The 14,485-nt window shown below is 40.0% G+C and overlaps 1 protein-coding gene across 1 annotated transcript; it reads right to left on the bottom strand.

The window, feature by feature from the left end:
* Window positions 1-30: 30 nt before the first annotated feature.
* On the bottom strand, window positions 31-14,040 carry dusp4 (dual specificity phosphatase 4). The gene is made up of 4 exons (XM_042508959.1): window positions 9,788-14,040; window positions 7,972-8,099; window positions 4,748-4,967; window positions 31-1,937 (listed from the first exon to the last, which is right to left on the bottom strand). Exons 1-4 carry the CDS (start codon window positions 10,155-10,157, stop codon window positions 1,549-1,551), a joined length of 1,107 nt encoding a protein of 368 aa, XP_042364893.1. The 5' UTR covers window positions 10,158-14,040; the 3' UTR covers window positions 31-1,548.
* Window positions 14,041-14,485: the final 445 nt, after the last annotated feature.

The raw sequence follows: 14,485 nt of genomic DNA on the forward strand, positions 1-14,485 counted from the left end.
TATATATATATATATATATATATATATATATCAGTATATTAAAAATATATATTTCTCATTGTAATGTCTAATATGGACTTTTTCAAAATCAGTCTATTATGTGTTTGTGTCCATCTGTGAGTGTGAGAGATAAACACAGAAGCTTTTGTTCTTTTGAAAATGTGGAATAATAGTCTGTACTGCGCTGCTGAAATGCTGAGCTCTGTTTTTTTTGTTTTTTCTTTAAGTCTGACTAACATTCAGCAATGCTTTCTAGCAGCATGCCTAAATCCACAGGATACCTTTGTGAACAAGGCACAAACATCTTAAAGGACAAGTCGCTGGTGATGCATGTTTAAGCCAATTATCCTAAAAAAAAAATCTAAAGCCTGCTATCGGAGTCAGTTCATCTGGTATAATAAACGTGCAAAACAGAATAGAAAGTTAAAGTTGTGTTTGCTGTGACAAGAGTTAAAATAAATCATTTATAATGCATTTAAACAAACCAGCAGAATGGTCCTTCAAGCAGCTATCTTCCAGAGCCACTGTGCTCAAAATGTTTTTCCTCCTTTTTTCAGCCAAACCTAATTTTTGTAATGACGTCATTCTCTCACAGCTTTTCCTTTCAGCCCTTTCATCCATAACAACTTTTTAGTGATGTACCAGAAGGGGTTTCCTACGGTGTGTATCAGGGGCCTGCAGTGGGGTTTCCCACTCTGTTTCCAAGGGCCCTGGCCTTTATTTTGCTTCTTATTTTATTTATTTAGCCTCTTCAGTGAGGAGATGAGGAGCAGAGGAGAGGGGGCGGACGGGGTGAAAATGAGATGAGAGGAGGAGGAAGGAATATAAAAGGATGAAAAGGAGATGAGAGGAGAGGAAGGTGTGGGGTGAGAGGAAGAGGACGTATGAAAGACAGGAAGCTCCGGTCAGAGCACCTGTCACTGAAGAGGCTCCTGCTTTCTATCACCGTCTCCTCCCCTCTTTTTTCCATCCATCTCTTTTGTCTGGCAACAGGAGGGACACCCAAAGGGGAAAGAGCGGGTGCTTAAAATTCCTCCTTCCTTCCTGTGTCCATCTCCTCTCCTAAAGACCTGTTGTCTCCATAGCAACAGTCTTCATACTGAGCTTATTCAGTTGGTAGTCATGAATGTGTGTGTGTGTGTGAGAGAGAGAGGCGGAAAGCAAGTTGCTGCACATGCCTCTCTGTGTCAGTGTTTGTGTGTCAGTCTGTCCCTGTGCATGTTGTTGTTTTTAAAGGAAGAAGGTGTATCGTCAGTTAACGTCTGTCCAACACTCTGTCCCAACTCTGAAACAAGTTTTGAAAGCCAGTTCATTTTTGGTCAGTTTGAAGAAATCTTGTGTTAAAATGGAAGGAGCGTTGGCTGGTTTCTGAACTTTAAAAAGGTTTTTTTTCAGTCTTTCAGTTTTTAATCAGGCACCTTGACGCTTCTCACCTCCCCACCCTGGAAGCATGTACATACTGCAGCGGCCAGTAAGACTGACAGCTCTTCCAGCCAATGGTAGCCCAGTCTGCGCTGAGTTAGTTACTTGGCTGTGATTGGCTGTCCATCAGCAGCCGGGGGAGGTCGTGATCGGGCTGTGGTGCAGGTAGGCAGGGTTCACCACTGAAACTGGGAAATTGAAAATGAACGGAGAGGTGGGCGTGGTCGTCTTTGCAGTGGTTGTCGTTGAGGATTTGGGTCCCAGCAGCGGGCTCGCTGTGGCAGCCGCTTCGGCTGCGCATGAGGTGGCGAGGAGCTGCGATTCGAACTGCAGCAGCTGGCCCATGAAGCTAAAGTTAGGGGAAATTATGCTGCGACGACGGCGCACAAACTCAAAGGCTTCGTCCAGACGCACCCGCTTCCTTTTCATTAGGTAAGCCAGGCAGATGGTGGCAGAGCGGGAGATGCCTGCTTGACAGTGGACCAGCACTCGCCCACTGGAGTCCCGTACTGAATCTGGGGAGGGAGATGGGTCAAAGGTTAGAAGTTTCTATGGATAATAAATATAATTCAGTTTTATGGGCTACTACAAAAATCTCAAATGTTACCATATGTGATCACAAATGGTAAGACACTAATGTTACATGCTAAACATCAGCATGTCGTCAATGTGTGTATGTTAGCATGCTGACATCAGCATTTTGCTGATATCAGTCACTGTGTTTACATGCACACTTATATTCCACTATTATTCTCAATATGAAAATGTGTCTCAATTAGGGTTTTTATTGCAGTTTGCAACTCACAGCATCTTGTCTGTTGACATGTTGCTGCAGCCATGCTACTTTTCCGTATTTTGACGTGATAAACATCATGTTAGGGCACGTTAATTTGAGTTTGCATGACTGCATGTAAATGGGAATATTAGTTAAATATTCTTTTTTTTAACATTATTGTGAGAGATCTTTAGCATTTATTACAGAACAGCAAGAGAGAATGGGGAAGACGTGCAGCAAAGGGCAACAGGTTGGAAAATTGAACCACTGCTGATGTAAAGGACTCTGCCTCTGTGTGGTGCACACTAATTGGTGAGCTAGAGGTCGCCCAAGATTATTTCTTTTCTTAAGCCATCTAAACAGCTTAGTAGGAATTGTCTTTTTCGGAATAAGAGTAAAAAGTGATTTTTTTGTGCATGTAAACATAGTCAGTGCTGTGCCTTAGGTTAGCCTTGCAGAGGTTCTAGTTGTAGACTCTTAAGACTTGTTTTTGTTTTGTCTCTATGAGGTTTTTTTTTTATAGTGGTTTGCCGCAAGCTTAATTTCCATCATGAACAATGACAATGTTTTCTTGTATTTTCATCTCTAAGCAGTTAAGCTATTTCTTTTAAAAAGGCCCTATTTGAACTCGGTGGCACACAATAGCCAAATAACAGTAAAACCCCTCAACATGTAAATCTTATTTCACACTGAATGCAAAGGAGAATTTGATGGCTATTTTCCAACAGTTCCTAATGCTTGCAAAAAACAAAAAAAAACATTCTTCATGGACACCATGAACCTCCACAAACTGCCACCAAAAATGCTTTTTGTTTTACAGCCACCGAGTATTTTAAACTCATCAGATGCACAGCTTCACTTCAAGCTGTTTTCATTTCTTCTCCTCCACACTTTTCATGCCTTACCCTCCCTGTGCAGTCAAACTACCCTCAAAGTGAGAAAACAGCAAATCACATTTAACTGAAACACACAAGTGCAAAAAAACTGAGTCATCAGCCTCTTTCACACTTCCTCCCCGTCCTATTTATGTCTCTGGCTCTTTCAGTATGTTCAGATGGATGCATGCCATTACTTTGTTACTGTGAATAACCAGATTACGGTAATAGTTTGATTAAAGCAACTCAATTTCCTCAACAGTTTGACTGATTAGTTGGGCAGTCATGTTATGGAGCATGTGTAGAAGCCTGCAGGAAATTAGAAGCCCAGAATATGAAGAAGATAAGGGAGGAACTTTATTGTTTTTGCATGTTGAATAATCTAATTTTCCCCAACTGCTGCTGGCCATGCTGCCGTTTGAATATCAAACTCCTGCTTTTAATCCAATTCACTCCATGACCTCTCAAACACATGAGCAGGAGAACATTTACAGGCTTATTCTTTAAATGCACAGATGCATAATTGCTAACAACCTCTTCCCCTATCTCTCATGCTTTGTGTTTCGCTCTGTGTATCAGTTGTCTGCATTTTTTCTGTCTTGCTTTCACACACAGACAGACTGATTTCAGGTAACTCCACCACAGCGTCTGTTCACCCGGTAACAGTGGATGAGTCAGACTCTGGTCCCACAGCAGCTAACTGTGACGCATACCAGCACCTACACACACACACACAGAGCACACGCTCACCAACATACACTGAAAGCACAGAAACGACACACACAACGTCTACGTGCAGCGTGGATATGCAAAGCGATAGCAAATCCACACACTTGCCTTTATTACCTACAAAAATTATAAATTGTGCTCCAGGGAAATGATTGATTGGAATCTTTTCCAATATTTTCTGTCTTTCCTTTGATTTTGTTTTTCTTCTGCAATGGATTAATCTGATTAGATTTTGTGGGGTATTTTTTTTTTTTTTTACCTTTTTTACCTTTTCTGCCACTGCAAAGTCTGCTGAAATGGATGTGATAAAGGACTACTTGGAAATAATCATTTTCAACAGATCCCAATGAATAAATGTCTGATTTGTCATCATGAGCCTGCTCTATATGCACAGTGTATCCGCTGCATGAAAGCTTTTCTCTGAGAGCTCTTTTCTGGGGAAAATTCTCAGACTGTCAGACAACGCAAAGAAAGAAATACCTCAGCAATGTGAACTTAACACACAAAACAAAGATATTAGATCTAGTTAAAGTAAACATATGTCTAGACCTCCAATTATTGGTCAATCAAAAAAAAAACTATTCTTCAATTGATTGAGTCAGTTTTCAAGCAAAAATGGAAAAAAAAAATCTTGATGGCTTTTGCTTTTAAGATTTTCTGCTTTTCCTTGTTTTACATTATAGTACATTAAATATATTTGGGTTTTAAACTGCTGGTTTGACAAAAAAAAGACTAAGATTAGCTATTTTAAAATCACCTAAAATTACACCACATCAAGCACAGAGGCTCATTTCATTTCTGGTTATCCACTGTGGGAATGCACTTGTTCTATCTCACACACACACACACACACACACACACACACACACACACACACACACACACACACACACACACACACACACACACACACACACACACACACGTCACACATTTACTCACTGACCTATGAACTCAATAGCCTCCAGGAACCAGCAGCTGATGTCTTCTTTATGGTTGTCCTCCACGGGAATACATTTGTACTGGTACGCCCCCTCAAAATGGTTGGGACAGTCGGCAGACACGTTCAGCAAGGCGGAGATTCCTATGGCGTCCAGAACCTCTTTCTTTGAGGCATGCAGGGCACTGCCAAGGTAGAGAAATGGGAGGATCTCAACAGGACCTCCCTGAATGAAGAACAGATGGGAGAATATTAGTTGATCAGTTGATTGTTTCATTAGACGAGACAGATTTTCTATTCTGAGCAGAGACTGTTTAAAAATAACAGACATAGCCACCGTGAAGCATTGGTTTGTGGACTCCTGGTTTGAACCCTTGAGTTTGGCATTTTGGTTGTCGCCATCTTGGGTTTTTGGAGCCAGAAGGGACCATATTTGGATGAGCTATGGTTGAGCGAGGGGTGGATCTGACTCATACACTGTAATGATGCCTGGCAGACAGCCTGTCATTGGAAGCAGCTTGCCTTTAATTATTCATAACTTTAGGCCTTAATAAAAATAAAAAATAAAAAACAGGTGAGTTATATAAAAATTCACCTCAGTACAGTTGTCATTAATGGGGAAATTAACTATGCACACCAAAACTGTAGTTTTGTACCAGGCTGTAAACATCTTTATCTCTGTTGTAAAAATCGGCATTTCAACATGGGTGTCTATGGGGATTGACTTGCTATTGGCGCCAGCCTCAAGTGGCCATTAGACGAACTGCGGTTTTTGACACTCAGCATCATTTTTCAGCCAAACTCAGTTGAGTTTGTTGCTTGGTTCTGAGGCATATTGTTCATAATTTATTCAGTCAGTCAGTCTTCAGTCATTACATGAAGTAACATCTCCAGACCTGATGTGAATAAAACAGCTTACATGATAAGACAAAGACTTCACTGTCTCAGTGTGCAGCAGATGGCAGATGACTTCAGCCTAAGTGTGACCTCGCTTAAATATTTTGCTAATAACATTAGCCGGGCCTTTCATCAGACAGAGGTAGCTTATTATCTGTGTGATTAATGAAGGGTCTTTCGATAGGGCTAATTAGTTAGTTTCAAGCCGAGTTATTTACCCCATATGGAAACACTGAGTGTGTGATAAGAAGACTACATGCTCAATCCATAACATTTAGAGGAACAGATCTATTTGTAGGATTTACATTCACCATTCTCTCATGCTTCACTGAGGACACCTTGTACTTTTCATGTGATCACACTTTATCAGTGGAAAAAAATATTAATCTGAGAAAAAAAAACCTCCACAGCAACATTTCCTCAGAAAGTCACTTTTACTCGACGTTTGTGACAGCTCTGACCGAAGGCATGACGGTTTGGTACATTTCCTGGAAAAAGGAAGAATCTCTCGGAAAGTAAAAATGTGAAATCACGTATATTTTTTCTGGTTTTGAATGAGGGCTGGGTGATATGGAGAGAATTAGATATCAAATATTTTTGACCAAATACATCAATGTCGATATTGTGTCATTTTTGTAGGGTTAACTATTGGTGGTACAAAATGTTGAGATTTTTGATAAAAAATCATCAATAATAATGACTACGTGGGTAAAGATAAACAATAGAATAGCTAGAACAGTCCGGTAAGTTAAGAAAAATATGTCATGTTACTGTATTGTAGCCTGAAAATCGGAAAAAAAACAACATTTTGAATATTACAACACAAAGCACTCAGAAAACGAAACAAAATTAAGTGCAATTTAATCTGTAGGGTTAAAAACTGTCTGAAACAATATTGCGGTTATTATAGGCGCCATTTGAAATCCATAATCACAGTTTTCAATAACTAGAATGCATTTTAAATGCCACCAAAACGAGTAGCACTTTGTATCCTGCATTATGAACATTGACCCAACAAAACATGGCAACAACAAAACATGTCAACACTAAATAAAAGTTAAAAAAATAAATAAATAAATATTGAAAACAATATTCGTTAGGAAAACAAAATCCTTCGGAGACGCACCTTATTACAAGGGCATTTTCATTGGGTGAACACAAATAATAATCATTTTCATAAGTTTAACAGACTGATATAACTGGTGCTGGTTAGCGAGGTTAGCAAACTCGACTAGTCGAATAATCGAACACATCCCTTATCAAGTCTTAGATCGCGGTATCGTTATAACAATAATGTACTGCCCAGCTCTACTTTGAACATATTAATTGCTGACCATAACAATTAAATGCCCAAGCCAACACCAGACCGCCACAAACTCTGCTGGTAGCTGTCATAATGACAAACACACATTTTTCATGGTTTAAAACGTTTTCATGATGAAAACAAAACGCATCAGATGTTCTGAGCCACATTATACAGAGGAGATATTTCCACTGAACATATTACGTAAACACATCTAGTCTGTGCTACATATAAATAAAATATATCTTGGGCCGGTTTTAGTTTGACATATATTTGAAAGCATATTCCAATGTAAGAGTAGAAGTATGGTTTTCCCTTTCGCTTCATCTGAGGGGTCAGAGAGTTGGCGGTCTATTCCGGTAGTGAGACTTATTGACGAGGGCTCTGTCTGTTTATGTCACTGCCGCTGACGACCTCGGTACTGACACAGCGTCAGGAAATGATCAATACTGCTAAGAGATGTAATGTGAGGAAGGGGGGGTGGGGGCTGAGAGGAAAATAGCAAGTGAGATGCCCGACAGGAAGCGACAGGATTCGCAGGATTCAATTAAAAAAAAAAACAACACTTGACAGTATGGCTGAAACTATCAGACATTTTTCTTAGAAAACACACAGAGGCTGGTTTGTCTGTCTCCTCATGCGTTCCAGGGGAATTAAACCCAAAGCACATGTGACTGTGAATGTTGCATTAAATCTGCAGATTCTAAAAGTAGACCAACAAAAACAGACCACTGGGGTCACAGGAAGTGACGCAGAGGTGAATCAATAGTGAATTCTGACCTCTAGCCTATCATCAAACATATTCAAACAGATTTTCAGACAATGTTCTTACCAGTTTAAATTGCTTTTTCTCATGTGGTCTTCAGATTGAAGAAACAAGTGTGTACTTTAACTTTCACTGTTTTGAATACCCAGACTGGATGTGGAAATGCAGTTGGATGAATGTGGGAAAGCAGACAACTTCCAGTGTTTGCAGATGGCAGCTTTCTGTGTCAATATGTACAACTGTCTGTCTCTTGTGGCGTCTTACCTGGTCATGGTGTGGCGTCCCACAAGACGAGCAGGCAGAGTCGATGCTGGACTGGCTGGTGAGCGTTGGTAAGGATTTGGTCTTTATACAAAACTCTGGGTACTCTGAGAAAAACCTGTCGTATCCACCTGGGAAAGAGACATCCTGGTCAAACATGATGCAGAGTGTATCTTAAATTATCACGTTAAAAAACAGAGATTCTTCCAGGAATATTAAAGAAATAGGGATTTTGTTTATACGCATACAACACTTCAGATACATACTTCAGGTCAAAGGAAGCAACCCGCATTATCATCCCAGGACAATCTGCACCAGGGTTTACACCTCCGCACTGAGTGAGCCTGACATAAAGCCTATTAAACCGACCCCTGACCTACTCCGTCCCATATCTACTATCGTGGATTTGAAAACAATTTCATCATCCTCTTTGCTTTTATTTTTTTAATAAGACTGCAGACTGACCACTGCTCCCTGTACCTCAGGGATCACATCAGATTAACTGGGCAAATGTCATCTTTATAAGCTACACTCCTATGCTTCAAGGCGACTACGTCATTAGGATGCACACACACACACACACACACACATGCACACACAGAGAAAAAGAATGCGCCACAGCTTGCAGCTTGCAGCAGCTTTGCCTTTTCAAATTCCCCGCAGTCTAAATATAGTCTGTTGGGGTAAAAAAGCGTTGATTTTTAATATTTTCATAGCTTCCTATCCATGATTTTAACCAAACCATTTTCTGAAAGGATCATGTGTGTCCTATAAGTCCCTCCAGTTTGATGTGGCTTCCATGCATCAGCATTACCTCATTCACTCAGCTCACGGCCATTGGCCTGTGCATGAATGTGTGTAGCTGCGAGTGACTGGGTGAGTGTGTGTATTGTAGAAAAAAACTACACTAGTGCATAAAAATAGAGTAGGCACAGTGAAGAAGATATTTAAAATTTGGATTTACATCCAGCTATCGAGCAGTTACAAAAACAATTGCAAGTATCTTTATGGAGGCAATAAAATAATATTGATTGCACTGGTTAAAACATAAAATAAACAATGCCCCAGATAGGCTGGTGGCATATCCATTGAAATTAAGCTATTAATGAAATTTTGACAGATAATTTCTGTTACTATCAGTCTGATTGTCCAATTCAAAGGCTAAATAAGAATAATTACAATAATAATGTTAAAATTCTAAATGTCATAATCATTCAAGTCAGTGCATTTTTATTATTTTCTTTGTACATCTTTGTTTTTATAACTTATACAAAGGCTTTTTTCAAGAAGGAGCATCATTTGTATAAGGGTATAAAAATTTTAAATATGAAAAACACATTGTGACTAAAAAAAAAATGTTTGTTTTTTTATTATTGCCCCATTTAAAGGCTGAATTTAACAATGAAATAAAAATTAGCAGTGTTTTTATTAATATAACTTTTATTTTGTATTTGTTTTACACCTATACTGCCTTGTAATAAGGTTGAGTTAAAAAGCCTACCATGAATTTGTAAAATTAAATTTATGGATATATACTTGTGTGATAAACAGACAAATTGTGACTAAAGAAATGACTGCTGTTGTGTCTGCCCCATTTAAAGGCTGAATTTAACAATGAAATAAACATAATTTTCAGTAATATAGCTTAACTTTTTAAATATATACATACCTATGGTTGAAAGACTAAACACATTTATCTGTAATAATTAATTCAATAACCTTTCCTGGATTTTGATACTGGCGCTATTCTATCATCATTGGGCTACATGCGGCATCTGACCCAAATAAATTTATTTTAATAATGAAGCATATTATTTACCTTTAAGTAGGTATATTTGTGAGCCAGAGGAGTGTCTGCACACCGCGTTGAGCACCAGAGTCAATGTGCTGTCCTCCTTCACCGTCTCGGAGTCCGGCGTCCTCTCGTCGTACAGCACCACGGCGGAGTACATCCCGGAGCGGAGGCGGCCCCGGACCTCCTCGTCCCCGGCCAGTATCTGGTCTAGGCTGAGCACGGAGCCCTTGGCCCTGCGGCGGACGATGGTGTTACAGCGGGCGTTGACGGCGCCGCGGATGTGCCCCGCGTTGAAGGCGAGGAAGGAGCGGCAGTCCAGCAGCAGGCACTTGGCGCTGTCGTCCTTTAGGAACCGCTTCACCACCGGGCAGTCCATCTCGCCCAGGTCCTCCATCGTACGTCGTTTCAGTGCTCTGTGTGTCTCGGTTTCACTGTCGGCTGTCTGTCTCTCTCGCTGCGCCCCCACCGGATCCTGCGGTGGACTCCGTTTGTCCTCTATCCGCGCATTGTAACCGCACTACTCCTCACATTCACTCCGGTCACCTCTCTCTGTCTCCCTCTCCCTCTCCGAGTGTTGCTTCTCAAGATTGTTTCTCTATTTTCCCTTTTTTTTTGTGAATGGGTGCATAGCGTCACGGCGGAGGTGACGTCAAGCGATAGCAGCCAATCACAAAGCATCCAGTTTCCCGTCCCCTTTCCTCCTCTGCCGTTCATTCATAAAAAAAGACAGACATCAATGAAAGGAGAGGCGATAGGGATGGAGATTAGACTCCATGAGGCGTACAGTGGAGTTTAGCACAAGCCATGCTTTAACCAGCTCATGACCACATTTGAAAGATAGTTTCTTGAAAAAATAAAAGAATGAGCTCTATTTTTTTTAAATAGAGATGCGCCATTTTTTTTCCTATTTTATTTTCGTGCTTTATTCAAGTCTTTAAACATTCATTGATAAATATTTTCAATATGAAAGTGGATCAAATCACTGTAAAAATCATAGGCATAGATGCATGATTTTTACATTTTTCAAAAGGGTGAGACGAGTATTAAATTGTTTCATAGTAATTTGATGCACAGTTACACCCAATTAAAGATATTGGAATAGTACTTGTAGTATATAGTATAGTATAGTATTTGTTTTTAGAATTTTATAACCTTAGCTAATTGTATGCAAGAATGCTGTCATTTCACTTTTTAGTTATTGTGGTTCATATGTGATGCTACACCCTGTTCTATTATCTCACATCCATGTGACCTTTTTTTCCTTATCAGATGCCTTTTCAGAAACAAATATGCATCGCTTTTGGGTTATTTTGTGTATTCATTGATAAGACATTCATTGTAAAGCTTAGCTGTTGCAAAATGTCACCCTATTTCTATGCATATTTGTACCCCCCAATAAAAACATTTAAGTACAGAGGACTTTTATTTAGACAAAATTAAAGCTATTTTTACTATTAATTGATGAGGAAAAGGTAACATTGCTAGATATATTCACCAGAGTGCAGGAAGTCCAGGGAGTGACACTGAAAATTCCCCCCAAATATAGGTTTTAGCTGTAGGTTTTAGCTAAATCCTATGTATAGGATTTAGTGGCATCTAGGTGAGGTTGCAGAACTAAAATTTCTCCCCCATGTGCCATGGATGTAGAACAACTACAGTGACCGTCATGAAATGTGAGTGGCCCTAAATACAGCCAATGGCTGGTTTGTCCGTTCTGAGCTCCAACATGGCAGACTCAATGGAAGAGGACCTGCTCCATAAGGAGCTTTAAACAGCTAATTCTAAGGTGACAAAAACACAACAATTCTTAGTTTCAGGTGATTATACACTAAAGAAAACCTAGCTATGAATATTATATAGGCTACCATTTCCGCCATTGGATGCCCTTAAATCCTACACACTGTTGTTAATGTGTGTATTTAAGGTTGAGCACTGCTCCTTCACCTACTGTACTAAATATGTCTGTGGTTTAATGTTCTGAGAAATGTGCTGGACTGCAGGTGGGTGTGCTTACGTGCTCAGAGTAACGTTTGTGTGTGCGTGCGTATACGTATGAGTGTGCATCTGTGTGTGTGGGTGTGTAATCCTACAAGCGGAAACACAATTTGCATCTCCTATCACACAGCCTTAGCGAACGTGCTCAGGTATTTGCATGTTGATCCCATTTCCATGGTTACGAGAGCAAAGAGAGCAGCACAGCAGCAGATGAAACGCAGACACCCTGACACAAACAGACTGGCTGCAAAATAGGCAGACACTCCAGCTGAAAGAGACAGACAGATAATCAGACTACATAACAAATGATATATTTCATACTGTCCTATTCTCAGATTTTTTTTTATGACTGGGCCTATGTGGGAAAACATAAAAGTATGTGTTTACATACAGGAAATGGCCATATGGATCTGTGAATGTTTTGTCTACAGACCTTTATGCTCAACTTTTGTTTTTTATATCTGAATTATTAATGAATATTCAAAGACGTAACTTATGTAATACAAATATGAACTGACAGCAATATCCACATGATACTTGTTAGCAGATGATCAGAATGAAACTGCTGAAATTCTTATGCTTCCTGTCTGACACGGTATAGAAAAAATAAAAAGTCTGTCAAGACTCAACAGTAAGCAAAAGCCAAACCACAAAAGAGGAAATGTTGCATGTTAAAATATAATATGATACATATTTGTAGATATTTCTATGAAAACGGAAGCAGTCCCTTTTTGTATTATATGACATTGTCTAATATTATCTATGAATATCTATCTGAATGGACTACCGTGTGTCATTCTGTCAAGTACAAATATCTGTCAGAGTGAACTTCTTCCTCTATAAATAAAATTAAATGTGGAGTAGGTAATTCTGTCAGGTACAAATACCTATCGAAATAGACTACTTCCTGTATAAATGTTATTTAATGTGGAGTAGGGAATTCTGTCAGGTGGAAGCGCACGTTATCATTCTGTTATGGGGGAAAAAAATGCTCTGGCTTGTTTGTATTGCTTTAAGCCAATCGCTGTCTGGATGCAGTGACGGTGCTCTTGTAAAATAGTGAAGCGGAGGGACTTGCTTTGTATACTCGGTGGTAAGCACTGTCAACAAAATGGCTAATTCTCTTCCAAAAAATAGGCCCCAAAAACCTGTAAATTAGTACGACTATATCAGAGAAGCTTGTGAGAAGTGGAACAGATCGGTGCATTTGTGAAGTCAATGTGGGATGTCGCCACCATATCAGAAAATAAACTCTTGGCAAATAAACTCTGATTGGTCATGTCAGAAAATGGATAAACGAGCATGAGAGTCCTGCGAGGCAAACTCTGGGGTTTGTTGAGGTGCGTTTACAAGTTTTTTTGATCATTGTAGATATTTACAACAATTCACCGAAAGAAAAAAGCAGACATTATTATCATTTCATGATCGAAATCTTTCAGAGCTTACCATTTTTTTTTCAATATTTCCTCTAGTGAAGCCGATTTTGAAAATGGCAACATGTAGATAGCATAAGGGAGGCAGAAAGAAGGTCTAAATAGGCGACCAATGGCAGGTTTATAGCTACAGTCTACATGTGGTGAGTCAGACTACATCATTCTCATCAGACGATTCAGTGACCCAACCTGCCCTGTGTGGAGAAAAGTGCCTTTGTCTGTGGATTCACATGCCTTTTGGACCAAATTTTGTGCAATATATCCACATTTTCCAAGTAAAAAAAAGTGACCATGCAGAAAACGTAATATGATATACACTGTAATATCCTTTGTGCATGTAAATGTGTATGTCAAGTTTGCTGCATGTAAACATAAAGTGTGAATACTTGGCAGAAAGACTGCAGCAAGAACAAAGCATGAATGAAAGGACCTTGAAGACAGAGAGGTGAGATGGAAGATGGAAGATGAGACAATGACGAAAACAGGGATAAAGTGCAGGAGGAGATGAGGAATGACAACTAGAGCAAGGGAGGAGGGAAGATGAGGGCTGGATGATTGAGTAAGAAAAAAGAGGTGATTACTTGTGGACTGCAGCCTCTGGTGTCCCATATAAACACACACCAACCACGCCGCATTACTACCAACCCTAAACAATGCCTCACACAGACGGGATGGTGCTGCTGCCGTAGCAACAACGGAGAGGTGTGGGAGGGCGGAGAAAGCAGGCAGGGGGCTGTGAGGGGATTGGCTGAAAACAGACTCTGCACTGATGTCATCCCTCCCTCCCTCTGCTCTCCCGTGTCCATCCATTCATCCCCTCACATCCCTCGCCCGCATGCCGTCATCCATCAATACAGTGGATGAGAGAGAGAGAGAGAGAGATGGAGGGAGAGAGGGAGAGAGAGAGAGAGAGAGAGGGAGAGGGAGAGAGAGAGAGAGAGAGAGAGGATATTTGCCATACCCCCTTTGGACACCTCAGTGTTGGTTAAGATCCTTCGTGCTCCTTTTTTTTCTCTTGATTTTCTCCTCTTTAATCTGTCACTCTGTCTCATTTTCTTTTCCCTTTATCATTTTCTCTGTCTGTGTTGTGAATTTTTATTTTCTATTTAAAGGCACGGTGCATATCACAGTTTTACATTTCTGTCAGTGAGGTGGAGTTAGCCAAAAATGCTACTTTTCATTTGTAGTCCCCTCGACAGCTCTTACATAGCCCCTCCAAAAACAATCAAACATTCAAAGCAATAATGTTAATGTGAGTAAATATAATTGGCACACTTTTGGACATCATTATGCA

This window comes from Plectropomus leopardus, chromosome 20 (genome assembly GCF_008729295.1).
Source record: "Plectropomus leopardus isolate mb chromosome 20, YSFRI_Pleo_2.0, whole genome shotgun sequence".
In the NCBI taxonomy this organism is placed as follows: domain Eukaryota; kingdom Metazoa; phylum Chordata; class Actinopteri; order Perciformes; family Serranidae; genus Plectropomus; species Plectropomus leopardus.